General features: G+C 63.6%; 3 protein-coding genes across 6 annotated transcripts; all 3 read left to right on the top strand.

The window, feature by feature from the left end:
- Window positions 1–3,310: 3,310 nt before the first annotated feature.
- LOC112547471 (protein NKG7-like) lies at window positions 3,311–9,364 on the top strand. Of its 2 annotated transcripts, none has more exons than XM_075907900.1 (5): window positions 3,311–3,446; window positions 4,083–4,306; window positions 5,856–6,002; window positions 6,110–6,244; window positions 9,057–9,364. In XM_075907900.1, the coding sequence occupies exons 1-5, from the start codon at window positions 3,418–3,420 to the stop codon at window positions 9,089–9,091; spliced, it is 570 nt and encodes a 189-aa protein (XP_075764015.1). In that variant the 5' UTR covers window positions 3,311–3,417; the 3' UTR covers window positions 9,092–9,364. The 2 variants fall into 2 exon arrangements, with proteins under 2 accessions (XP_075764015.1, XP_075764014.1); XM_075907899.1 differs by lacking the exon at window positions 3,311–3,446 and adding an exon at window positions 3,534–3,910.
- Window positions 9,365–11,806: 2,442 nt separating this feature from the next.
- LOC102450815 (protein NKG7-like) lies at window positions 11,807–16,011 on the top strand. Of its 3 annotated transcripts, none has more exons than XM_075907911.1 (5): window positions 11,807–11,959; window positions 13,854–14,062; window positions 14,278–14,424; window positions 14,567–14,692; window positions 14,874–16,011. In XM_075907911.1, coding segments are annotated over exons 1-5 (525 nt in total). In that variant the 5' UTR covers window positions 11,807–11,957; the 3' UTR covers window positions 14,915–16,011. The 3 variants fall into 3 exon arrangements, with proteins under 3 accessions (XP_075764026.1, XP_075764025.1, XP_075764024.1); XM_075907910.1 differs by lacking the exon at window positions 11,807–11,959 and adding an exon at window positions 11,967–12,536; XM_075907909.1 differs by lacking the exon at window positions 11,807–11,959 and adding an exon at window positions 12,597–12,922.
- Window positions 16,012–22,741: 6,730 nt separating this feature from the next.
- Window positions 22,742–24,228, top strand: LOC142819628 (protein NKG7-like). The gene is made up of 4 exons (XM_075907917.1): window positions 22,742–23,001; window positions 23,231–23,377; window positions 23,549–23,692; window positions 23,944–24,228. Exons 1-4 carry the CDS (start codon window positions 22,836–22,838, stop codon window positions 23,982–23,984), a joined length of 498 nt encoding a protein of 165 aa, XP_075764032.1. The 5' UTR covers window positions 22,742–22,835; the 3' UTR covers window positions 23,985–24,228.
- Window positions 24,229–24,522: the final 294 nt, after the last annotated feature.

Below are 24,522 nucleotides of genomic sequence, written 5' to 3'. Positions count from 1 at the left end.
CCTGTTCTCAGCACCTCCTGTCTGGTGACTCACTCCCCCTTAGCGATGGCTGTGGGGGAGACGCACAGGCCTCCTGGGTTCTCTCCCCAGCTCTGTGAAGGAAGTGGTGTCTAGTGGTCAGAGCAAGGGGAGGGGACCGGGACCCAGGACTCCTGGGTTCTGTCTCTTGCTAAACGGCTGGTGCTGGGCTGAGAGGCCCCTCCAGGATCGGAGCAGGGGGCCCTAGAGAGGAAGGGATACAGAGGAGAGGCTGCGGGGGGCTCTTTCCTCCCTCTGGGGCAGGGTCAGAGCCAGGCTGGAGCTGGGGGGGACCTATGGAATGGGGGGCCCATTTATATTATCCACATCGACACTGGAAAATCGCAAGGAGCCCTGCGGCAGGCAGGCCAGGCCAGGCGTCGGCAGGAGAGCTGCGACTGGCGACACCCCACTGATCACTGCCTAGCCTGGCGGTTGGCCATCGCGGGCAATCAGCGGCCCCGGGAGAGAAGCCGGGGCTACCCCCGGGCCAGGGGACTCCAAGGGCTTCTGCGTGCCCGTGCTGGGAGCCTGGGTTTGGGGCACAGGATGTGCAGGCCACTGGGCAAGGGTATAAACCGGCAGCTGCACCAGGCCTGCCGCTGCTGGGGTGCGCCCTGGAGGGACCCTGTAAGCCGGCAGACACCCCCACGCGGCTACGAACCTAACAGATGGACTCGGGGCTCAGCTGGGGGTGTCTGCTTCCTTCCCCATCGAACAAGCCCCTTCTCCCTTCGGTGGCAGGTGCTAACGGCCGGGCCGGCCGGCGGGGATCTGGGGGACAGCCCGGGGGCAGGCAGCGGGTAACGTCGCGGCCTTGGGGGAGCAGAGCAACATTCTGTCTCGTGCCAAAAGCTGGAAGTAACTTCTCACTGGACTGCGCCTGGCGGCTGGTTGGGAGGCTGGACGGCGTCAAAGGGGCTGGGCTAGGGATGGGACAGGGTGGTCCAGAAACCGATTCACCGATGGGCAAAAGCGTAGAGGTTAATGCTATAGACTATGTGCATCCCCAATCCCCCCCCCCCCATACCCACACACACACCGGTACATTTTTTAACAGGCTGGCCAGCAGCTGGCGCAGTCCTGGCTCGCACCAGGTCTGGGATCTGCCCCACAGCAGCTCTGCAATTTTAGGCTGTGTCTAGACTGGCAAGTTTTTCCGCAAAATCAACTGGGATGCAGCCACCTCTGGGCAGGGGCGACGTACACATGGGGCAGGCGCACCCAGCGCAGCGATGCGGCCACCTCTGGGCAGGGGCGGTGCACACACGGGGCAGGCTCACCCAGCGCAGCGATGCGGCCACCTCTGGGCAGGGGCGGTGCACACACGGGGCAGGCTCACCCAGTGCAGCGATGCAGCCACCTCTGGGCAGGGGCGGTGTACACACGGGGCGGGCTCACCCAGCGCAGCGATGCGGCCACCTCTGGGCAGGGGCGGTGCACACACGGGGCGGGCTCACCCAGCGCAGCAATGCGGCCACCTCTGGGCAGGGGCGGCACACACACGGGGCGGGCTCACCCAGCGCTGGGATGCGGCCACCTCTGGGCAGGGGCGGCGCACACACGAGGCGGGCTCACCCAGCGCAGCGATGCGGCCACCTCTGGGCAGGGGCGGCGCACACACGGGGCGGGCTCACCCAGCGCTGGGATGCGGCCACCTCTGGGCAGGGGCGGTGCACACACGGGGCAGGCTCACCCAGCGCAGCGATGCAGCCACCTCTGGGCAGGGGCGGCGCACACACGGGGTGGGCTCACCCAGCGCTGAACAGAAGCCCCCAGGAGGCGAGGCAGCCAGACGCCAGCTCCCCGCCCTGGCAGAGAAAGACGGTCCCCCCTCCTGGAAGCTCCGCTCCTCCCGGCGACCCAGATCCGGCAGCGCTTCAAAGGACACCGAGGATGCTGAGGAACTTCCGTCCGGGCTGGAAGACTCGGGGATGTTCCTCACCCGCCAGCAGAGAGGGAAACGCCCGTTCTCTTCCAGAACAGGGAAGGTTGGGGGAGGTGTGGGGGCGGGGGGTTACTGACAGGGAGCCCAATGAGGCTTTGAATCAGGGAACAGTTAAAGAGGCCGTAGGGTAGGAGTGGGCAATCATTTTCCCTGGGGGGCCACTTAATTAATTTTGTGATCACAGGCCGGCTCCATCCTGCCCCCACTCATGGAAGGGGCGGGGCCTGAGGCAGAGGGGGCGGGGCTGGGGACTGGCCTTCCCCCAGAGTTGTGTGGGCTCAGGGCTGTGAACTGGAAACACAGCAAAGGGCTCGTGGCCCCGGCCCCTGCCAGAGGAGCCCCACGACCCGCAGCCACGAGCCATTTAAACAGGATCCGGCTGCCCGAGGCACCGCCTGGAAAAACGGCCAGATGCAGCCCGCAGCCAGATCACAGTGTTAGGTGGGCCACAGCCGGCCCCTGGGCCGCAGCCAGATCACAGTGTTAGGTGGGCCACAGCCGGCCCCTGGGCCGCAGCCAGATCACAGTGTTAGGTGGGCCACAGCCGGCCCCTGGGCCGCAGCCAGATCACAGTGTTAGGTGGGCCACAGTCAGACCCGGGCTACACCCAGATCACAGTGTTAGGTGGGCCACAGTTGACCCTGGGCTACAGCCAGATCACAGTGTTAAGTGGGCCAGAGCCAGCCCCGGGCTACAGCCAGATCATAGTGTTAAGTGGGCTGCAGCCAGATCACAGTGTTAGGTGGGCCACAGTCGGCCCTGGGCTACATCCAGATCATAGTGTTAAGTGGGCTGCAGTCAGATCACATTGTTAGGTGGGCCACAGCCGGCCCTGGGCTGCAGCCAGATCACAGTGTTAGGTGGGCCACAGCCGGCCATGGGCTGCAGCCAGATCACAGTGTTAGGTGGGCCACAGCCGGCCCTGGGCTACAGCCAGATCACAGTGTTAGGTGGGTCACAGTCGGCCCTGGGCTACAGCCAGATCACAGTGTTAGGTGGGCCACAGCCAGCCCTGGGCTACAGCCAGATCACAGTGTTAGGTGGGCCACAGCCAGCCCTGGGCTACAGCCAGATCACAGTGTTAGGTGGGCCACAGCCGGCCCCGGGCTACAGCCAGATCACAGTGTTAGGTGGGTCACAGCTGGCCCCGGGCTACAGCCAGATCACAGTGTTAGGTGGGCCACAGCCGGCCCTGGGCTACAGCCAGATCACAGTGTTAGGTGGGCCACAGCCGGCCCCGGGCTACAGCCAGATCACAGTGTTAGGTGGGCCACAGCCGGCCCTGGGCTACAGCCAGATCACAGTGTTAGGTGGGCCACAGCCAGCCCCGGGCTACAGCCAGATCACAGTGTTAGGTGGGCCACAGCCGGCCCCAGGCCGGATCCTGCCCATCTCTGCTGTCGGGCAAAGACAGAAGGTTCTTGCCGAGTCCCGGGGGCGGGCGCTTGGAAATGCTGGGCGCTGGCTGGTGCCGCCAGTGGTGAGGCGCCCCGTGGACACCCGGGTCCAGGCAAACAGGCGAAGGGAAAGGCCAATGGGGGTTTTGTTGCCCGAGCGATGGCCGGAGTCTGGGCGGGGCTCAGCAGCGCCGCGAGGGCCTGGCGGGTGAAGCCAATGGCCGTGTTCACGTTTGGGGATCTGCTCTGCAGTGCGCAGCCTGCCCCACCCTGGGCCTTCTCGGTGCCGGCCGCTCTAGGCGCCCCTGGGCACCAGGGCTAATTGGGACCGAGGCCCCTGGGCTGGGGGACCCTAGGGGTCCATCTGGCCCCACAGCCCCATGCAGCCCTCCCCCCCCACACTCCTCCATCCATCCATCCCCACGCACCCCAGCCCTCCTGGGAGCTGCTCCGGCAGGGCCTGGGGTCTCCCCAGATCCCGCACTGGGTCCAGGGTGGGGGGGGAAGGTTCCATGGCAGTTGGTAATCCAGAGAGACTGATGTCTGGGTAAGGGCCACCCCACAACCCCTCCCTCCATCCCCTCCCCCTCACCTCCACCCATCCCCCTCCCCGCTCCCTCTCTCCCCAGACCCCCCCTTATAGAGCTGGCTGCCTACCCAGACCCGGCCCTTACGCCCGGGCCGGCGTTTCCTGCTGACTCTCGCTCTCCCCACCCCAGGAGCCCCCCGGATCCCGGTGCAGCCCCCCTCCCCAGAACTCTCTCCCTGAAGCTGCCCCTCCAGGTCTCCTGCACCTGCCTGGCCCTGCTCAGCCTCCTGCTGCTGCTGCTGGCCCTGGGCTCCGAGCACTGGCTGGAGGCGAGACGAGGCGACGTCTTCATCTGCTCCGGGCTCTGGAAGATCTGCGTGAACTCCCTGTGCGTCATGCCCTCGCAAATGCCAGGTGAGGACAGCCAGCAACACCCAGGAAGGCACCACTGCCACCAGCCAGCTGCAGCGGGTCAGGGAGGGGGGGCTGGGAGCCAGGACTCTTGGGTTCTATCCCCAGCTCTGGGAGGGGAGTGGAGTCTAGGGGTTAGAGCAGGAGGAGGCAGGACTCGGGTTCTATCCCCAGCTCTGGGAGGGGAGGGGGGTCTAGGGGTTAGAGCAGGAGGAGCCGGGACTCTTGGGTTCTATTCCCAGCTCTGGGAGGGGAGTGGGGTCTAGGGGTTAGAGCACGAGGATCCGGGACTCTTGGGTTCTATCCCCAGCTCTGGGAGGGGAGTGGAGTCTAGGGGTTAGAGCAGGAGGAGCCGGGACTCTTGGGTTCTATCCCCAGCTCTGGGAGGGGAGTGGAGTCTAGGGGTTAGAGCAGGAGGAGCCAGGACTCTTGGGTTCTATCCCCAGCTCTGGGAGGGGAGTGGGGTCTAGGGGTTAGAGCAGGAGGAGCCGGGACTCTTGGGTTCTATCCCCAGCTCTGGGAGGGGAGTGGAGTCTAGGGGTTAGAGCAAGAGGAGCCGGGACTCTTGGGTTCTATCCCCAGCTCTGGGAGGGGAGTGGGGTCTAGGGGTTAGAGCAGGAGGAGCCAGGACTCTTGGGTTCTATCCCCAGCTCTGGGAGGGGAGTGGGGTCTAGGGGTTAGAGCAGGAGGAGCCGGGACTCTTGGGTTCTATCCCCAGCTCTGGGAGGGGAGTAGGGTCTAGGGGTTAGAGCAGGAGGAGCCGGGACTCGGGTTCTATCCCCAGCTCTGGGAGGGGAGTAGGGTCTAGGGGTTAGAGCAGGAGGAGCTGGGACTCTTGGGTTCTATCCCCAGCTCTGGGAGGGGAGTGGGGTCTAGGGGTTAGAGCAGGAGGAGGCAGGACTCGGGTTCTATCCCCAGCTCTGGGAGGGGAGGGAGGTCTAGGGGTTAGAGCAGGAGGAGCCGGGACTCGGGTTCTATCCCCAGCTCTGGGAGGGGAGTGGGGTCTAGGGGTTAGAGCAGAAGGAGCCAGGACTCTTGGGCTCTATCCCCAGCTCTGGGAGGGAGTGGGGTCTAGGGGTTAGAGCAGGAGGAGGCAGGACTCGGGTTCTATCCCCAGCTCTGGGAGGGGAGGGGGGTCTAGGGGTTAGAGCAGGAGGAGCCGGGACTCGGGTTCTATCCCCAGCTCTGGGAGGGGAGTGGGGTCTAGGGGTTAGAGCAGAAGGAGCCGGGACTCTTGGGTTCCATCCCCAGCTCTGGGAGGGGAGTGGGGTCTAGGGGTTAGAGCAGGAGGAGCCGGGACTCAGGTTCTATCCCCAGCTCTGGGAGGGGAGTATGGTCTAGGGGTTAGAGCAGGAGGAGCCAGGACTCTTGGGTTCCATCCCCAGCTCTGGGAGGGGAGTGGGGTCTAGGGGTTAGAGCAGAAGGAGCCGGGACTCGGGTTCTATCCCCAGCTCTGGGAGGGGAGTGGTGTCGGGGGGCAGCCTCCTGGGCTCTATTTGAGTGTGCTGGGGGGTTCCTCTCCACGTCACCCCGGGCTCTCTGTCTCCCTCAGATTACATCGAGGCGACCAAGCTGTTCCTGATGCTGGGCCTGCTGGCGGGGCTGCTCTCTGCCTTCACCCTCCTCGTCCTGTTCAGCGGCTCCAGCTTCGACTCTGTGCTCCCCCTCATGGTCTCTGCCATGGGCAGCTTCAGCGCAGGTACCGCCCGGGCCCACGGCTCCCCTGTGCCCCCAGCCGGCCCGGGGGAGGTCTGGCCCTGTGCCGGGCGGCCCTGCGGGGCACCCACACTGTTCCCTGTGGCCTAGGTTTCTGTGTCCTGGTTGGGATGGCCGTGTTCACCAGCGACCTGAACAGCTTCATCAAGTTCATGTGGCCCCACATGTCCTTCGGCTGGTCTGTCGGCGTGGGCTGGGTCTCCGTCCCCGTCTTCCTGCTGACCGGTGAGCTTGCCCGGGGGTGCATCGGAAATGCGGCCATCTCTGGGCAGGGGCAGTGTACACACGGGGCGGGCTCACTCAGCGTTGGGATGCGGACACCTCTGGGCACGGGCGGCGTACACACGGGGCGGGCTCACTCAGCGCTGGGATGCGGCCACCTCTGGGCAGGGGCGGTGTACACACGGGGCGGGCTCATCCAGCCCTGGGATGCGGACACCTCTGGGCAGGGGCGGTGTACACACGGGGCGGGCTCACCCAGCGCTGGGATGCGGCCACCTCTGGGCAGGGGCGGTGTACACACGGGGCGGGCTCACCCAGCGCTGGGATGCGGACACCTCTGGGCAGGGGCGGCGTACACACGGGGCGGGCTCACCCAGCGCTGGGATGCGGACACCTCTGGGCAGGGGCGGTGTACACACGGGGCGGGCTCACTCAGCGCTGGGATGCGGACACCTCTGGGCAGGGGCGGTGTACACACGGGGCGGGCTCACCCAGCGCTGGGATGCGGCCACCTCTGGGCAGGGGCGGCGCACACACGGGGCGGGCTCACTCAGCGCTGGGATGCGGACACCTCTGGGCAGGGGCGGCTGCGGGCTGACTGGGGTGGCATCTAGCATGTGCCAAGTTGGCGTTTTTGTTAAATGGCTCTCAGCATCCCCACTACCATTTACTGCAGCCCCCAGAGGGCTGGGGGAGAGCCCCACATAGCCCTGCATGGGGATGGTGTCATTACCACGGGGCTGGGGGCACCGCTGAGGGGGGCAAATCAGGGCAAATTGCCTGGAACCAGGGCTACTCGCAGCCTCCTCAGTCAGGCACCAAACCAGCCGCACTGAGCACCTGGCCAGCAAGGAGCCTCACAAGCAAATCCCCCCCGACACCCCAGTGTTCCCTGTGCCCCCCCAGCCCCCCTCACACAGGGGAGAGGTTCTAACCCATCCCCCCACCTCCCTCAGACACCCCAGTGTTCCCTGTGCCCCCCCAGGCCCCCTCACACAGGGCAGAGGTTCTAACCCATCCCCCCACCTCCCCTCAGATACCCCAGTGCTCCCTGTGCCCCACCCAGCCCCCCTCACACAGGGGAGAGGTTCTAACCCATCCCCCCACCTCCCCTCAGACACCCCAGTGCTCCCTGTGCCCCACCCAGCCCCCCTCACACAGGGCAGAGGTTCTAACCCATCCCCCCACCTCCCCTCAGACACCCCAGTGCTCCCTGTGCCCCACCCAGCCCCCCTCACACAGGGCAGAGGTTCTAACCCATCCCCCCACCTCCCCTCAGACACCCCAGTGCTCCCTGTGCCCCACCCAGCCCCCCTCACACAGGGGAGAGGTTCTAACCCATCCCCCCACCTCCCCTCAGACACCCCAGTGCTCCCTGTGCCCCACCCAGCCCCCCTCACACAGGGGAGAGGTTCTAACCCATCCCCCCACCTCCCCTCAGACACCCCAGTGCTCCCTGTGCCCCACCCAGCCCCCCTCACACAGGGCAGAGGTTCTAACCCATCCCCCCACCTCCCCTCAGACACCCCAGTGCTCCCTGTGCCCCACCCAGCCCCCCTCACACAGGGGAGAGGTTCTAACCCATCTCCCCAGCTCCAGACAGGTTCTCCCAGTCCCAAAGGGACCAGCCCCAGTGCCAGGGCGATTGATACCTCGGCTCTCCCCCAAAGAGCCGCTGGGCCGACCCTTTAGCAGCTGCCATGGAAAGGTTTGTGCACAAAGCAGGAGGGGGTGGGAGGAGGACGGATGAAGACTTGGCCAGACGCTCCAATTGCAACGTGCCTGGGCCAGGCTCTGAGCGGAGGAGGAACAAGCCGCCGGCTCACCAGTCTCGGGAGCACGTCCTGTGTCTGGCGGGGTCAGCAACTCCATCCGGGCCCTTAGTCCTTGGGGAGTGACGGGCGGGAGTGGGACCCTGGAGGACCCTGGAGGGCCCCTTGTGTCCCCTTGCCCAGGCGGAGGGACACCCGGGGTCCCCTGGTGGGATGGCACCTCCCAAACTGGAGCGGGTCAGAGGACAGCTCCCTGCCCGTGTCCTTCCTCGGCAAGCAGCCGGGGGCCCCTCCGGGCGGGCAGGCTCCCAGCCGAGCCCCTGGGGGTTATCGGCAGCACCGAGGGGCCACTGCCCATGCAGCAGAGCCGGTCAGGGAATCGCCACCCCCGTGCCACAGGCCCCCGGCGCCTGCTGCTGTGTCCCAGACACAAACGTTCCAAGTGCCCGCCCAGAGCCGCTCTCCAGAGCTTCCCCTACGGAAATCCCACCGGGACACAGCCGCCCGGCCCGGCCCCGCCAAGCACCCGTGTCCAGTAGATGCCTCACCTGGCCCCTAGCCCAGCACGTGGGGCAAACCCACCGTGGGGGGTGCAACACTGAGCTGCCTGCTCCTACGCACGTGCAGGGATGTCCCAGACAGCTCGCCTGGCTCTGGGATGCAGCCACCTCTGGGGCAGGCCAGCCGGGGAACAGCCACTTGTAACGGTGCACGGGGACAGTTCTCCTGGCTCTACGGTGCAGCCACCTCTGGGGCAGGGCAGCCGGGGAACAGCCGCCCGTAATGGCACAGGGGGACGGCTCGCCTGGCTCTGGAATGCAGCCACCTCTGGGGCAGGGCAGCTGGGGAACAGCCGCTTGTAACAGTGCCTGGAGGCGGCTCACCTGGCTCTGAGGTGCAGCCACCTCTGGGGCAGGGCAGCTGGGGAACAGCCGCCCATAACGGCTCACGAGAGCAGCTCTCCTGGCTCTGAGGGGAGGCAGCTGGGTTTCAGTGGCTGCACCTCATTCCAGCTCTGAGCTTGTTTTGTCCTCTCTCCACAGGAGGGGTGACGCTGCTGGCCCAGGAATCCAACTGAATCTGAGCATGGGGCCTGCACTACCCCGAGGTGCCAGGGCCTAGTGGAGCCTGCATTGTTGGGGGACTGATTTCCCCAGTCCCCCAGAGCAGGGAGTGGGGGGGGGGATCCTTGCTGCCCCCCACTGGAAGGGCTGAGCCCTGCTCTGTGTGTGTCTCAACCCAGGCAGCACCTCCTCCCCCAACCTCTCCCGCCGTGACACCCCCCCATCCCGGTTCATCCTTCCCCCCCCCGATTTTCCTTTTAGAAACATTAAAAATTCCATTCCCCAAGCACCGTGCCTGCTCGTTTATTGCAGTCTCTCCCGTGGTTGAAAGGGAGCCCGGACTCCTGGGGCCTATCCCTGGCTCTGGGAGGGGAGTGGGGTCTAGTGGTTAGAGTGGGGGGGAGGGGCCGGGAGCCAGGACTCTGGCCTCTTTACTGGCGCTCTCTTGCCTGGCTTCACCACTGACTTCCCAGTGTTCGCTCATGCCCTGGGGCTGGCGGTGTCGGGATCCCCGTAAACGCTGTTCCCAGGCCCTCAGCACTTCAGGGTGAGCATTGGGCCACTCCTCCGGGCCAGCGTCCGGAGCCCCTGCGCTTCCAGAGCCGGCCCCCTGGGCTACCGACACGCTTCCCAGCAAGTGACAGTGACGTAAACGGAATCACGGTCCCCTCCGCTAGTCGTGGGGCCCCTAGCGCCTCGGCTTCAGAAGCCGAACCCCGACTGCCGAGGCTGCTCACATTCACTCTCACCCAGGGCAGGGCAGCTGCCGAATGTGCCTCGGGTGGCTTGAAAGCCCGTTGGCGACGCCTCCCGGCCTGTCTGCAGGCTGGCGGTGTCACGTCACTGCAGCGTGTTGGGCTCCTCGCAACCTCTGCGAAGCCAGCGCTGCGGCACTGACCCCCAGGTGGACCATCCCAGGAAGTGCCAGGGACCCAGAGAGCAGAAATCAGGGATGCTTTGTGCTCCCACCGCCTGGCCTTGCCTGGCCCCGTGGAAGAGGGGGGGAGCGCCTGCAGGAATGTGCCGGGGGGTCAGACAGGGCTAATCGTTGCGGGGATCAGTGTTTTGCGGGGGGTCGCCCTGGCTGCCATGCAGTGTCCTTGCACACGCCGTGCGGAGCAGGACGCGGGCGGCAGGGCTGGGTTTCTGGGTGCGAAGTGCTGCACCTGATGGAGGAAGGGCCTTTGCCTGCTGCGGGTCGGGCTTTCTGCTTCCTTTCCTCGGATACACTCCTCTCCCGTGAGCCCGGGTGCAATAAACATGCTCCATGAGCCGGTTGTAGACGCTAAAGACCTTCAACCAGCCCAGCTCTCAGCCCACCGCAAGCGCAGAATATTCCCCAGCGCAGGATCCCGTGCGAACCCGCCCAGGCCCCCGCCCACTGCATATCCCTGCCCCACACGAGCCTGTCCCTGCTTTCCCCACTCACCCTGCCTTGGCGCCGGGGCGGGGGTATTCCCAGGAGAAGGAAGGTCACCGGGGGCCCAGATGCTCAAGGGGTCGGGTGGCCCCGGTCGCCCTTATGGGGCCTTTTCCAAGCTGTTTCGGGAGGAGGGGGCCTGGGTGTGGCTGCCCTCCCTGGTCCAGACACTGCCGGCTGCCTCTCCCAGAACCCGTCACGGGGTGAGCCCCCGACTTTCCCGGCGCGCAGAGACGGGGGAAGGGGACCACCACCGGTCTCCGGTTTATAAGCACTGCATTATGGCGGGGGGTGGGGCGGGGGGCCCTGCCTCAAAAGGCTTTTACGATCCTTTCAGGCCTCCCAGCTTCTGCACGCTACAGCCGCCCCCGGGGTGCCCAGACGCAAAGGGAGGCGTTAGGCCCCGCTGGAAGCCACAGGGTGCACCGGCAAACTATTCGAACACTCAGCGCCCATGTGGTCCCCTTCCCCCACCTCCCCTGTGAATGGAGGGGGCGGGGCGGCTATCGGGTGGGGCGGGGGGGGGGGAAGCTAGGGAAGATGCCCTGCCCTGCAGCGTGGCCAACTCTCTGGAGCTCCTGTCTCAGGAAAAGCGTGTGGCGCTCAGCAGGCAGGGTGGGGTCAGGAGCCATAAGAACATCAGAGCGGCCAGGCTGGGTCAGACCAAGGGCCCATCCAGCCCCATGTCCTGTCTGCCCACAGTGGCCAATGCCAGGTGCCCCAGAGGGAGTGAACAGAACAGATCATCCCTCCCCTGTCTCTTACAAACAGAAGCTAGGGACACCATCCCTGCCCAGCCTGGCTAGTAGCCATTGATGGACCTAACCTCCATCAATCTAGCTGGCTCTTTTTGGAACCCTGTTAAAGTCCTGGTCTTCACGACATCCTCTGGCGAGGAGTTCCACAGGTTGAGTGTGTGCTAGGTGAAGAAAAACTTCCTTTGGTTTGTTTCAAACCTGCTGCCTATTGATTTCATTTGGCGACCCTTAGTTCTTGTGTTATGGGAACAAGTAAATAACTTTTCCTAATTTCCTTTTTCCACGCCATCCATGGTTGTATAGACCTCTATCCTATGCCCCCTTAGTCTCCTCTTTTCTAAGATGACAAGTCCCAACCTTATTCCTCTCTCTTCATATGGGACCCGTTCCAAACCCCTGACCTTTTTCGTTGCTTTCTTGTGAACCTTTTCCAATGACCCACAAGAGAATTCACCAGGGGCTGCGTTGGCTTCCCTGGTTATCGGTGCGTGCAAACAGGCAGCCCTCCCCAGCCTTCCTCCTCCCCGCCCCCAGCACGTTTCCGGACAAGAATGACACCTTGCTCGTACCAGGGAGAAATGGTTTTGTCACCCACAGACTCACACGGAAACGGCTTGGCCTTGGGATCAAAGGAGAGTTTCACTTTTCCTTGGCAGCTCCATAAATGGCGGCAGGATCACAGAGCAGCCAACTCCCAAGGGAATGTGAGTGACTCTAGGCAAACATCCGCGCCTGGGCAAGGACGTGCACTTTCCGGCTGGTTTCACTGTTTGCTGTTCCTGGGGGCTGTTTGAGCTGCAGTGGGTGGAGAACCGGGCCCAGACGCTGGGTAGAAATAATGGCTCACAGCAGCACGCAGCTCGCCGGGCGCCTCCTAACCGTGGCATTGGGGGGCAGAGCAGAAATCCCTCCTGGGCCCATGGCAATGAGCTGTCAATCAGTCAGCCCGCGCATCCGCTCCTCGTGCTTCAGCCTTTTCGCCTGCGCGCAGGAAAATCTGCCACGCTGCCAGGTTCGGCTGGGACGCGGGGTCGTCCTGGGGCTTTCGCTGATGCCCACGTTTCCTGGCCTCGCACCGGAGCGGCCCCAGACGGTGGCGGGACTCCTGGGGCCAGCAGCAGCTCGCTCGGCAAAGGCCTGGCTCCGTTCGGTCTCTGCTGCAAACCCAGGGCGCGCCCCAAACCCCGCCCTGTGGCTTGGAGACCGGTTACTGCTGCCCTGAGTGACTGCCCTCCACCGGGGCAGGGTCTTCCATGTAATGTGTCAATCAGAGAGTGTGAGGTGAGAGAGGACAAAGGCCCACGGCATTGTGGGATACTGGGGTCTAGTGGTTACTGGGGAGGGCTGGGAGCCAGGACTCCTGGGGTCTCTCCCCCACTCGGGGAGGGGAGTGGGGGGGTGCCGTGTTGCCCTATCCCCAGCGGGAGGGGAGTCTTCAGGGGAGCCGAGGAAGGAGAGGGTGGGGCCAGAGTGCAGGCGGAGCAGGGGCGGGGGAGGGAGTAGTCCGCTGGGATGGTTCGGGGGGGGCGGGGATTATGGGACTTTGCCCCCTCTCCGCCCCAGCCCCACCCGCGGAAGCATCCCAGGTCCAAGGGGCAGGGACTCGGTGCCGTGGGGCGCAGATCGGACAGACGCTGCCCTCCGAGGGAGGAGGTGACGGAGAGCAGGTGAGGGGGTCGTGAGAGGCCCCCGAACGTAGGCTCCACGGAGTGAGACCGAGGGTCTGTCTATGCCCCCCCCCCACAAATACCCGTCCATCCAAGCTCCTTGCCACCCAGCCCACGTCTGTCTCTGTGGCCCTGCCCCGCCCCAGCTGCGCCAGGCCACAGGGCTTCCTGAACTGCTGGCCAGGCCTGGGACGCGGGGGCTCATGGAGCTGCCTGGCCGGAAGCAGCCAAGGGCAGAGCAGCCGGGGAGAGGGATCCTTACAGCCACCGGTGGGCAGCGGGGCTGGCTGCTGGCTGGTCCGGAGCAGGGCTCGGCCAGGGAAGGGGGTGATAGAATACAGGCCGGTGGGGTGGAGAACCGGGGAGGGGCAGGGAGATCAGAGTCAGGCGGGGCACAGACCTTGTCACTGGGAGCACAGGGGGGGCGCAGGGGGAAATCACACGGGTACCACGGGCTGCCCCAGCTCCTGCCCACTGAGCCTAGGGCCCCCACAGTGGTGCTCCCTGGGGTCCAGCTGTCGGGTGCTGGTGCTGGCTGAGCTGTGGTGCTCCTGGAGCGCCGGGTCCCTGCCTGGCTTCGCAGTGCACAGCCAGCCACGGGCTCTCCACCACGCCCGGCGGAGCGGCTCCCGGACCCCGCTGACCAGGCTGAAAGCGAGGACGAGACACATAGGAGCCGGCGGCAGCCCCTGACCGTGGGGCATCGATAGACGGCACCTGCCCCTTGCTCAGAGCCACGCTGGTTTAGCCTCCGGCCACAATTCTGCATTTTCAACGGCTCCCATTCATCTCGGTTTGCCACCCTGTGGAGCAGAGACCCGGCCGCTGCCCATCTGGCTCCACGGGCCCCATCTCTCCGTGGGACTCAGCCCAGCCCATGCCAGGGCCCCTGGGGCTGCGATTTCCCATCTCACTCTTCCTCCCCTGCCAGGTACCCCCAGATCCCGGCTCCTCGGCCCCCAGCTGCCCCTGCCATGCAGCCCCTCCGGATCGTCAGCACCTGCCTGGCTCTGCTCAGCCTCCTGCTGCTGCTGCTCGCCCTGGGTTCCGACCACTGGCTGGTGAATGACCTAGGCATCGTTCAGGGATTGTGGCAGGTTTGCTACAATACAATCTGCGAAAAATATTCTGCAGTGTCAGGTAAGGGCAGGCGGCTCTGCCAGGGATCCCACCGCTGCCACCAACCAGCTCCACTGGACACAACCCTGACTTCCTGGGTTCTTTCCCCACTTCTGGGAAGGAAGAGAGGTGTAGTGGTCAGAGCAGAGTGGACTGGGAGCCAGGACTCCTGGCTTCCATGGGAGTTTGCTGCAGGGTTATTCTCTATGCAACCCTGATCTCTCTTGGCTCCTCAGATTATGTTGACGCCACCAGGGCTTTCCTGTTCCTCGCCATGATCGCTGGGGGGGTCTCCAGCATTGCTGTCATCACCTCGTTCTTCCGCTCCCAGCTCGGCCCCGTGCCCCTCACCCTGGTCTCTGCTGTGGGCAGCTTCAGCGCAGGTACCGCGCCCATGGGGCCTCCCCCCACTCCCAGCCCCCCGCAAACCACGGGGACCCTGCTCTGGGCTCTGGCAGCTTCCCCTGCTGGTGGGTCTCTGCATGAGCTGCACTAAGGGGTGTGGCGCTGTTCCCTGTGCCCTAGGGCTCTGCGCCATGATCGCCATGGCCGTGTTCACAGGGAAGGTCGTGGCTCTCACCCAGGGTATGGTGAACTTCGGCTGGTCCTTCGGCCTCGGCTGGGCCTCCTTCCCCCTCTTCCTCATCACTGGTGAGTGCAGCAGAGGGGTGTCAAAAGGCGGCTGCCTCTGGGGAGGGGGAGGGGCAGGGGGCCGGTTCTACAGGGACTCCTCACCCGGTGCTGAGAGGCGGCTGTTTCTGGGCAGGGGCAGACAGTCCCCATGGGTGCTGCTCCCTTCGCTGCCTGAGCCCCAGTCTCTGCTCTCCCCCAGGTGCAGTGACCATGTTCATCCCCAAACCCCCCTCGAGCTGAGCCGGGGGCGGCTGGACGGAGCCTGCAGCATCATGGAACCGACTCCCTCAACAGCCCTCAGCAGAGGGCAGAGGAGTGTGGAGCCCCGACCTCTCTACTTCCGCACCCTCTATCCCCCCCGGTTACCCCCACCATCCCAGCCCCCTCCTTTGGCAGCCAACTGAGTCTTTGTGCAGAAACATGAAATGGATCCACCCCCCAGCAACACGCCTGGATTGAGTGCGGCTTTTCTGGTGTCTGAAAGGGAGTCGGATGCCTGGGTTCTGTCGCCGGCTCGGGGAGGGGAGTGGGGTCTAGTGGTTAGAGCGAGGGGACTGGGGGCCAGCACTCCTGGGTTGTCTCCCTTGGGAGGGGGCAGTAGGTGATGCTAGTTGGGGAGGGGAGGAAGGAGGGACACGATCTCCTGCCTTGGCCAGGGGCAGCATGAGGTGGAACGAGGGACAGCCCTTGGCGGATGCTGAGCCCAGGAAGCAGACCGGCCAGAAGGGAATTGACAGGAAATTCGTGGCTCTGGGTTCGGTGACTCTGTTCAGAGCCGGCACTGAGCAAAGGGAACCGAACGGCACCGTCTCGCCCGGAGCGAGTCTCCCATGAGCCTCTGGGGCATTGCAGAGTTCTACTGGCCCCATGGCCCCTTCCCCATAATTCTCTGGGGTCTCCCTCACCCTCCCCAGCCTCCCCTGCAGTGTCTGGGCTGTCCGGCTCTCATCTCCCGCAAGCTTTGGGCTGTCTTCATGCTGGACGGGACCCAGGAACCGGGCTCTCCCCAGCCAGGAACAGCCATGGGTCCCGGCTCCTGTTAGAGCCCCAGAGTCACATCTATCCAGCTCCCCTATTGATCCCCCCCAGACATGCATCCTCCAGCCCCACATATGCCCCATCCCTCCTCACATGTATCTAGCCCTGCATGGATACAGAATTTGTAGCCACAAAAACGAGCCATGAATGCAGATACCCATGGCTATGAAGCGGATTTGCAGGGCTCCCTCTACCCCCGTCGCTCTGTCCCATCCCTTCCTCCAGCTAGCAAGGGATGTGAAGGGGAACAAGAAAGGTTTCTACAGGCATGTTAGCAAGACGAGGGTGATCAGAGAGGGTGTGAGGCTCTTATTGGATGAGGGAGGTAACCTAGTATGTCTACACTGCATCCCTAGTTCGAACTAGGAGGGTAACGTAGGCATACCGCACTTGCAAATGAAGCCCGGGATTTGAATTTCCCGGGCTTCATTTGCATAAAGCCGGCCGGCGCCATTTTTAAATGCCGGCAGTTCGAACCCCGTGCCGCGCGGCTACACACGGCATGGAGTAGCTAGTTCGGATTAGGCTTCCTAATCCGAACTAGCTGTACTCCTCATTCCACGAGGAGTACAGCTAGTTCGGATTAGGAAACCTAATCCGAACTAGCTACTCCGCGCGGCACGGGGTTCGAACTGCCGGCATTTAAAAATGGCGCCGGCCGGCTTTATGCAAATGAAGCCCGGGAAATTCAAATCCCGGGCTTCATTTGCAAGTGTGGTATGCCTACGTTACCCTCCTAGTTCGAATTAGGGATGCAGTGTAGACATACCCCTAGTGACACATGATGTGGGGAAAGGTGAAGTACTCAAGGCTTTCTTGCCTCTGTCTTCACGGACAAGGTCACCTCCCAGACTAATGCGCTAGCAACACAATATGCAGAAAAGGCCCTGGGGATTCCAGTGGATGAGAAGCTGGAGATGAGTCAACAGGTTGCCCTTGTAGCCAAGAAGGCTAGTGGCATATCAGGTTGCATTAGGAGGAGCATTGCCAGCAGATCCAGAGGAGTGATTATTCCCCTTTATTCAGCTCTGGTCCAGTTCTGGGCCCCCCAGTATAGGAAGGATGTGGACGCACTGGAGGAGGGTCCAGCGGAGGACAAACAAAATGATTCGGGGGCTGGAGCACTTGACGGATGAGGAGAGGCTGAGGGATTTGGGTCTGTTTAGTCTGCAGAAGAGAAGAGGGAGGGGGATTTGGTAGCAGCCTGCAACTCCCTGAAGGGAGGTCCCAAGAAGGATGGACAGAGGCTGTTCACAGTAGTGAGGGATGCAGAACAAGGAGCAATGGTCGCACGTTACATCAGGGCAGGTCTAGGTTGGAGATTAGGAAAAACTATTTCCCTAGGCGGGTGGGGAAGCGCTGGGCTGGGTTCCCTAGGGAGGGGGTGGGAATCTCCATCCCTAGAGGTGTTTAAGTCTCGGCTTGACAAAGCCCTGGCCGGGTTGATTTAGTTGGGATTGGTCCTGCCTAGAGCAGGGGGCTGGACCTGATGACCTCCTGAGGACTCTTCCAGCTCTATGAGTCTCCAGCCCCATGTGCACGGCTCCAGCCAGTGGATGGCAGGGGTTGAGACAGGCCTCCCAGGGGCTGGTCAGGAACCAGCCCCCTGCTCTGGGGGTCCCCAAACCTCCCTCTGCTAGAATCAGAGACTGGGTATCGGTTGAAAATGGCCCTTTGCTGTTCATTCCCTCTGTAGCCCCTGGCCCTGCCCAGAGGTACAAGAGCCGGGGGAGGGCGGGAGAAGGGGGACAGCCCCCATGCCTCCCCACTTTGCAATATGTTTTGGGGGTCATAATGCTCCCCCAATCTGCAAGCCTCCAGCAGGCCTGAAGCACTGGGGGCAGGGGCAGCCTGCAGCTCCTGCCTCTTCTGGGTAGGGGGGCACTGACATGGGTATTAGTCCCCCCCATCTGCCTCCCCCCCATGGCTGCACCCTCTGCTCTTTTTCCCCCAGATCAGCCACCAGCCAGAGCTGGGCTGTGGTAAGAGCCACCCAGCGAGGCTGGGTTGCAGTGGGGCTTATACCCTGGCCTGGCTCCACCTTTCAGCCTGGCCAGGGGGCGGGGCCTAGAGGAAGAGGAGGAGCAATGGGCGGGGCAAAAGGGGCGGAGTCTGTGGCTTCCCTCCTGTATCAAGAAACTGGCACTCCTGCCTCTGCAGCTGTTGGAAGACGGGACCCAGGGCTCACGGCGCCGGCCCGGCCGTTCTGACGAACGCTGCCATGAAACTTTCCACCGTCGGACGGTATCTGTGCATGCGAATCGAACCCTGCCTGGGCCGGGTCTCTGCGAACGCCCCACACCCCACTCAGCAGGGAGCCAGCTCCCCGGGGGTTTCTGGACGCCAGGGCTCACAGGTTCGCAGCCCCCCTCCGGACAGACTATGGGGGACAAGGGCAGCCACACGCTGGGACCCTGGAGCACAGGGAGCTGTGGCCTGGGGAGCTACGTGGCATGGGTCAGACTGGACGGAACCTGGTCGGTTTCCAGGAGGCGTGAGAGCGACCAGGCCGGTGTCCCTCCCCGTCTGCAGCTCACCCCAAGAATTCCCCGGCTCTGCCAGAGCCACACAGCTGGGAGATCAGAAGAACGTCAGAGCGGCCAGGCTGGGTCAGACCAAAGGTCCCTCCAGCCCAGTGTCCTGTCTGCCCACAGTGGCCAGTGCCAGGTGCCCCAGAGGGGGTGAGCAGAACAGGGAATCATCCTGTGATCCCTCCCCTGTCACCCACTTCCAGAGAAACAGAGGCTGGGGACACCATTTCTACCTGTCCTGGCTAATAGATTCATGGAGGTTAGGTCCAACAATGGCTATCTAGCTCATTTTTTAATCCTGTCATTGTCTTAGCCTTTCCCACATCCTCTGGCAAGGAGTTCCACAGGTTGACTGTGGCACTGAGTGAAGAAAAACAACCTATTGTTTGTTTTAAATCTGTTTGGATCCAGAGGGAAACGTTTCCTTTGAAAAAGCCACCCCATTTGTGTGCTTGGGGCTTTTTGCCCTGCGTTAGCCTGGATGTTTTATTTTTCCCTGGGGAACACTTTCAACATTTTTGTGGACCTGAACTGCATTTTCCTGGCCAGTCCGAGGCCCTGCCAGGGCTCCCTGGAAGCTGTGCACTTGGGCAGCCACCCAGGAGAGAGTCAGGTGTCACCCAAGTGATTAGCAGAGCTCCCACAGCTGGCAGTAGGTGTTTCTACTGGTGGTGCACATCTACACATAATTCAGTGCATAGAACAAAATTTATTCTGCACATGGATGGAAAAATTAGAGGAAATATTGGTCCCAATGTCTCAGTACCTCGGATGCCCATTTGAAAATAAATAATCTGCCCACTGGCTAGTCTGTTTGTGAACTATTGAGGCAGGACCTGCCTCTGCTGTGTGTCTGGGCAGCGGCAGGCACAAGAGGGACCTGGGACCTGTTGGGGAAGGGAGCTGGATGAGTGCCGGCCTCGGAAGTGGGCCCAATTCTTCCATGGGGCAAAGCTTCCCCCACCACATTACCCTGACCCCTCACCTTCCTCCATAGCCCCCAGTGCTCACAACTGCCCCCCAACTGTCCCATCACCCTCCACAGCCTCAACTAATCGGAGAGTTGATGCTAATTGGTTCGCTTTGTCGACAAGACCCCTTCTCTGCCTTTGAAACGTAGCAAGAGCTGGGGGCTCTTGTACATTTGAAAGCAGGAAGTGGGGGCCAGCGGGAGGCGGCTTGAGTCCCCCGCTGGCCCATGCTCCCTGCGGGGCGTCTGCTTGAAATGGAGCAAGGGCCCCCCAACATTTCAAAGGCGGAAGCACCACCAATTCCCCACTGCGCCCCTGCCCCCCTCCCACGAGATGGTGCTGGGGGAATCGGGTTTTAAGCTGGCTCCCCCGAACTCTGGCTTCTGCCCCCCCGCTTGCTGCTTGTCTCTGATAGAGCAGCCAGGGAGGGGGGCCACTAATCGACCATGCGACAAGCTCATGTCGGATAGTCGACTAGTCGCTCACATCCCTGCCGGGCGCCCTGGCACAGACTGGCACCCGGACTTACCACCCCTGACAAGAGACTGGTCAACACGGCTCCAGTCATGGGGGAGGGGAGCATGCAGGAGGGGGTGCAAATGGGGAGGGGTGCAGGTGGGGGGAGTGGAGCGGGAGGGGGGTTACAGATGGTCGGGATGGGCTCTAGCTCCAGCCTCTCTGCCCAGCCGTGGGGTTCGAGGGCCAGGCCGGGTGGGAGGCCTTGGGCAGGTTTCCATGGGGACGAGGCCTGGGCGGGCAGCATGGGCGATGGCTGGGCGGACGAGTTTGCCCATGGGCCCAGGACGGGGCTTTGTCCATATTCCCCCACCAGGCTGTTCCAGTGCGGCGGGGCGGGGGGGTTCAGACCTGCCACTGTGGGGCCGCGTCCCACCCTGCAGGGGGTGCCATGGGCCATGCAGGGCCCAGCAGGCCCAGGGCTCCCCCAAGCAAGGTGGGGTGTCACTCACCGGAGCAGGACACACGGGGAGCTCGCCCAGGGGAGGGGGATCCATCCGTCTGTCCGTCCATCCTTGCCCATGCGCCCCCTGTCTAGTGAGGGATGGGGGGAGGGATCTCAGCCAGGCCTGAGCCTCCCTGCCTCACCCCACTCCCCGCCCATGGCCCCAGAGTGAGGGGGAATGGAAAGTGAAGGCGGAGGGGAAAGTTCAAGGGGAAGCAGAGGGGCCCTGCCCCGCATTGCCAGGCAGAACCGCCCCATGCGCCAGACAATTCCCGTATTCTTCTGTGGGGACTGATAAGCCCGTTCCCAGATCCTCCCCTCAGAGACACGCCCTGCATTGCCTCCCCCCGGCCCTACGAGGGGAGTGGGGTCTAGTGGTTACAGGGCGGTGTCTGGGGGTCAGGACGCCTGAGTTCTCCTCTGCTCTGGGAGGGGCGTGGGGGGCACTGGGGTGTCCTGTCCCCAGGGGGATGGGAGACTCCAGGGAAGCCAAGGGGGGCGGGTCAGGGGCTGAGCGGAGTAAGTTGCCTGGGGGAGGGAATAGTCGGCTGGGATGGATGGGGGGGGGGTTGATTATGGGACTTTGCCCCTTCTCCGCCCCCAACCCCACCTGTGGGAGCAGCCCAGGTACAAGGCCGGGGCTCCGAGCCGGGGTGGGATCGGCCGGACGCAGCCCTCCGAGGGAGCAGGCAACAGAGCAGGTGAGGGGAATCGAGGGGGTTCATTTACCCACAGCCCCCTGGGCGTAGGACCACACAGGGACACAGAGGGGCTGTCCCCCCCCCACCCACCCATCCTTCCTCACACACAAAGAGCACCGTCCCCCTAGCACCTGGCCTGGCCCCCACCTGAGCCTGGCTGCAGGTCCTGCCCTGCCACACATTGGAGCTTACGGGGCCAGCCTGGGAGGGGCTGGGCTAGGGCTGTGGGACGGGGACAGGGCTGGAGACCATTGCAGGCGCCTGCGGAGGGGGGGCTTGGTGCTGGCGGGTCTGGAGCAGCACCCAGACTGGGCGGGTGATAGAATAGAGGCCAGGAGGGGGGAGAACTGGGGAAGGGCCGGCAGGAGATGCAGGGAGATCAGAGCCAGGTGGGGCATAGACCCCATCACTGGGGGTGCAGGGGGACATCGCATGCCCAGAGTTCAAGGCCAGAGGGCCCCCTGGGTACCACGGGCTGCCCCAGCTCCTGCCCGCTGCACCCATGCCCAAGACGGGACCAGAGGGTGGCACCCAGGGGACCAGCACATCAGGGGCTGGCTCTGGGCAGACCAAACCGAGCCCCATTGGACCAGAGCCGGGAGCCCAAGCAGGGTCTGCAAAGTGCCGCTAGCAGGCAGCTGGGGGACGAGGGCTGAGCCAGGCTGAGCCTTACTGGGCTGGGGCCTTGGGACAAGGCACCAGGGTCTCGGGAAAGCTGCTCTGGGGCTGATCCCCCAAGAAGGGGGCAGAGCTGGCTGGGGGCAGGTGGCTGCCGGGCAGCCGGAGACCCAGGCCGTGGCCTGAAGCCAGCGCGGAGGAAGGGACCTGGCTGTTTGCTCACCTGGGGGAAGGAATGAACCTGGCTGGCAGGGAGCGGCAGAGAAGCCCAGCCCAGGACAGAGTGGGAGAGGGGGGTTACAGAAGAAAGCGAATCCCCTGAAAGGCCGGGGGGGGGGGGGATTCCTCCTTTGACCATCAGCTGGACTCTGCGGGTGGGGATGGGAGCCTACCCAGACCCGCCTGAGCCAGAGCCAGCTCCTGGACGCAGCCTGGCTGCCAGAGATAGAAGGTTAAGGAAGTGAGAGAACAACCGTCTGAGCCTCCGCCCAAGGCTCTGGGATCCCAGGTGGCCTGGGGAGAAGCAGGGCCCCTCAGGGAAGAAACCCTGCGGGCGGGGCCGGATTGACACACAAGCTAAGTACACTACGGCTTCACCCCGCTGGGCCTCATGTTCCATGCAGGGCTGCGCCAAGAATTGGAAAGTGGTCGAGGGCTGCACCCTTGCACAATATTAACGGAGGAGGTGCGGGATCTGGGAGGGAGGTTGGGTGCAGGAGGGAGCTTGGGTGGGGGGTCTGGGAGGGAGTTTAGGTGAAGCACGGGGTTGTGACCTAGGGCAGGGTGTGGGGTGCAGGATCTGGGCACGCCCATACCCCCTTATGGGTGCAGGAGGGGGGCAGAGGATTTGGGTTATGTAAAGTGGGGGGAGGCAGGAGGGGAGGGGGGACCTGGGATGCCAGAGGCAGGTTCAGGCCAGGAGGTGCTTACCTGGTGACTCCCGGCCAGCAGGTTATTCAGGCAGGCTCCCTGCCATCCAGGCCCCCTCCAAAGCCACGTGCTTCTGTGAACACCTGCCAGGCAGAGGGGAAGGGATGCTTCATGCACAGCTGGTTATTCAAACAGGCAACTCCCATTGGCTGGAAGATGGCCAATGGGACCTGCAAGATTACGCTGGGGGGCAGGATGTAGAAGCCTCTCCCTCCCCCGCCCCCAGAGTCACAGCTGTTCAAGGACAAAAGAGACCTGGCTGCTACCCGTTTGGCTCCACGGGCCCCATCTCGCCACAGGACTCAACCCAGCCTGCGCCAGGTCCCCTGAGGCCACGATTTCCCATCTCGCTCTTCCTCACCTGCCAGGCACTCCCAGATCCCGACTCCTCGGCCCCCAGCTGCCCCTGCCATGCAGCCCCTCCGGATCGTCAGCACCGGCCTGGCTCTGCTCAGCCTCCTGCTGCTGCTGCTCTCCCTGGGCTCCAACCACTGGCTGGTGTACAGTACAGACAGACATGAGGGGCTGTGGAAGAGGTGCAACAGTCTAATGTGTTCACAATATCCTGCAGTGCCAGGTAAGGGCAGGAGGCTCTCCCAGGGAACCCACCACTGCCAAGAAGCAGCTCCACTGGGCACAGCAAGGACTCTGGGTTCTTTCCTCACTTTTGGTAGGAGAGAGAAGGCGGGTCTAGTGGTCAGAGTGGGGGAGGGACACGGGGCCAGGATCCAGGACTCCTGGGTTCTATTTGATTTTTGCTGCAGGATTATTCTTCATATAACCCCAGGTCTCTCCTGCCTTTACAGAATTCTTTGATACCACCAGGGCTTTCCTGTTCCTCGCCATGATCGCCGGGGGGGTCTCCAGCCTCGCTCTCCTCACCTCGTTCCTCAGCTCCCACCTCGGCCCCGTGCCCCTCACCCTGGTCTCTGCTGTGGGCAGCTTCAGCGCAGGTACCACGCCCACGGGGCCTCCCCCTAACCCCAGTCCTGGAAAGCTCTCCCCACACCAGGGACCACGCTCAGGGCTCTGGCAGCTCCCCCTCGCGGCAGGGCGTGGCAGGGGTCCTGGGGCTGGGCATGGGCTGCACTAACCGGGTGTCCGTGCTCTTCTCTGTGCACTAGGGCTCTGTGCCATGATCGCCATGGCCGTGTTCACAGCAGAAATGGCACACTTTCGGACTCCAGTCCCAAGCCAACCCCCCACCTTCTCCTACGGCTGGTCTTTCGGCCTCGGCTGGGCCTCCTTCCCCCTCTTCCTCCTCACCGGTGAGTACAGCACTGGGAGCGGGTCCCCAGGGATCTCTCACCTGGCGCTCAAATGCAGCTGAGTCTGGGGCAGAGCTCAGGGCGGGTTTATAGAGGGAGCCCTCTCCGGGAGCTGAGATTCAGTCCTCCAGGGGTGGGACGTGGGGATTCCTCGCCGGGCGCTCACATTCAGCCACCTCTGGGATGGTCCCCATGGGTGCTGCTCCCAGGGTCCCATCACCGCACTGAGCCCCAGTCCCTGCTCTCCCCAGGTGCAGTGACGATGTTCATCCCCAAGGACCCCTCGAGCTGAGCCTCAAGCCGTGCTGGCTGGAGGCTGGACGGAGCCAGCAGCATCATGGAGCTGATTCCCTGAACAGTCCGGAGCAGGGGGAGAGAGAGGGGTGAGCGTGCAGCCTTGGCCCCTCTCAGCCCCGGCCTCTTGCTACCATAGGAACCCCCCACCTTCAGCTGTCCCCTCCAGCCGTGTCCCCCCTGCCTCTCCCCGTACGCACAATGCAGCCCCGTCCTTTGGCATCCAACCCACAGGCTTTGTACAGACATTACACAGATCTGTTTCTAAAGCATCGTGCCTGGGGATTTTATGGTGTTTGAAAGGGAGTCGGACGCCTGGGTTCTGCCCCCGCCTCGGGGAGGGGAGTGGGGTCTACTGGTTAGAGAGAGGGGAGCTGGAGACCAGCACTCCTGGGTTCTCCCCCCAGGGGGCAGGGCGTGATGCTGGTTGGCGTGGGGAGGAAGGAGCGACACGATCTCCTGCCCTGGCCAGGGGCAGCGTGAGGCGGAGCGAAGGGCGGCCCTTGGCGGGTGCTGAGCCCAGGGCGCAGCCTGGC

Source organism: Pelodiscus sinensis, chromosome 24 (assembly GCF_049634645.1).
Source record: "Pelodiscus sinensis isolate JC-2024 chromosome 24, ASM4963464v1, whole genome shotgun sequence".
NCBI lineage: Eukaryota > Metazoa > Chordata > Testudines > Trionychidae > Pelodiscus > Pelodiscus sinensis.
Note: the sequence above shows the minus strand (reverse complement) of the source record. Positions and strands in the feature narration are given on the sequence as shown.

Excerpts from the sequence above, each read along its gene's own strand:
- LOC112547471 (XM_075907899.1), top strand. The coding sequence starts at position 3,744 with ATGCAGCCCTCCCCCCCCACACTCCTCCATCCATCCATCCCCACGCAC. Across the intron at positions 3,911-4,082 it reads CCAGAGAGACTGATGTCTGG|GAGCCCCCCGGATCCCGGTG; the intron begins GTAAGGGCCACC and ends TCCCCACCCCAG. Across the intron at positions 4,307-5,855 it reads CATGCCCTCGCAAATGCCAG|ATTACATCGAGGCGACCAAG; the intron begins GTGAGGACAGCC and ends TGTCTCCCTCAG.
- LOC142819628 (XM_075907917.1), top strand. The coding sequence starts at position 22,836 with ATGCAGCCCCTCCGGATCGTCAGCACCGGCCTGGCTCTGCTCAGCCTC. Across the intron at positions 23,002-23,230 it reads ACAATATCCTGCAGTGCCAG|AATTCTTTGATACCACCAGG; the intron begins GTAAGGGCAGGA and ends CTGCCTTTACAG. Across the intron at positions 23,378-23,548 it reads TGTGGGCAGCTTCAGCGCAG|GGCTCTGTGCCATGATCGCC; the intron begins GTACCACGCCCA and ends TCTGTGCACTAG.
- LOC102450815 (XM_075907909.1), top strand. The coding sequence starts at position 12,768 with ATGGTTCGGGGGGGGCGGGGATTATGGGACTTTGCCCCCTCTCCGCCC. Across the intron at positions 12,923-13,853 it reads GAGGAGGTGACGGAGAGCAG|GTACCCCCAGATCCCGGCTC; the intron begins GTGAGGGGGTCG and ends CTCCCCTGCCAG. Across the intron at positions 14,693-14,873 it reads CCCCCTCTTCCTCATCACTG|GTGCAGTGACCATGTTCATC; the intron begins GTGAGTGCAGCA and ends GCTCTCCCCCAG.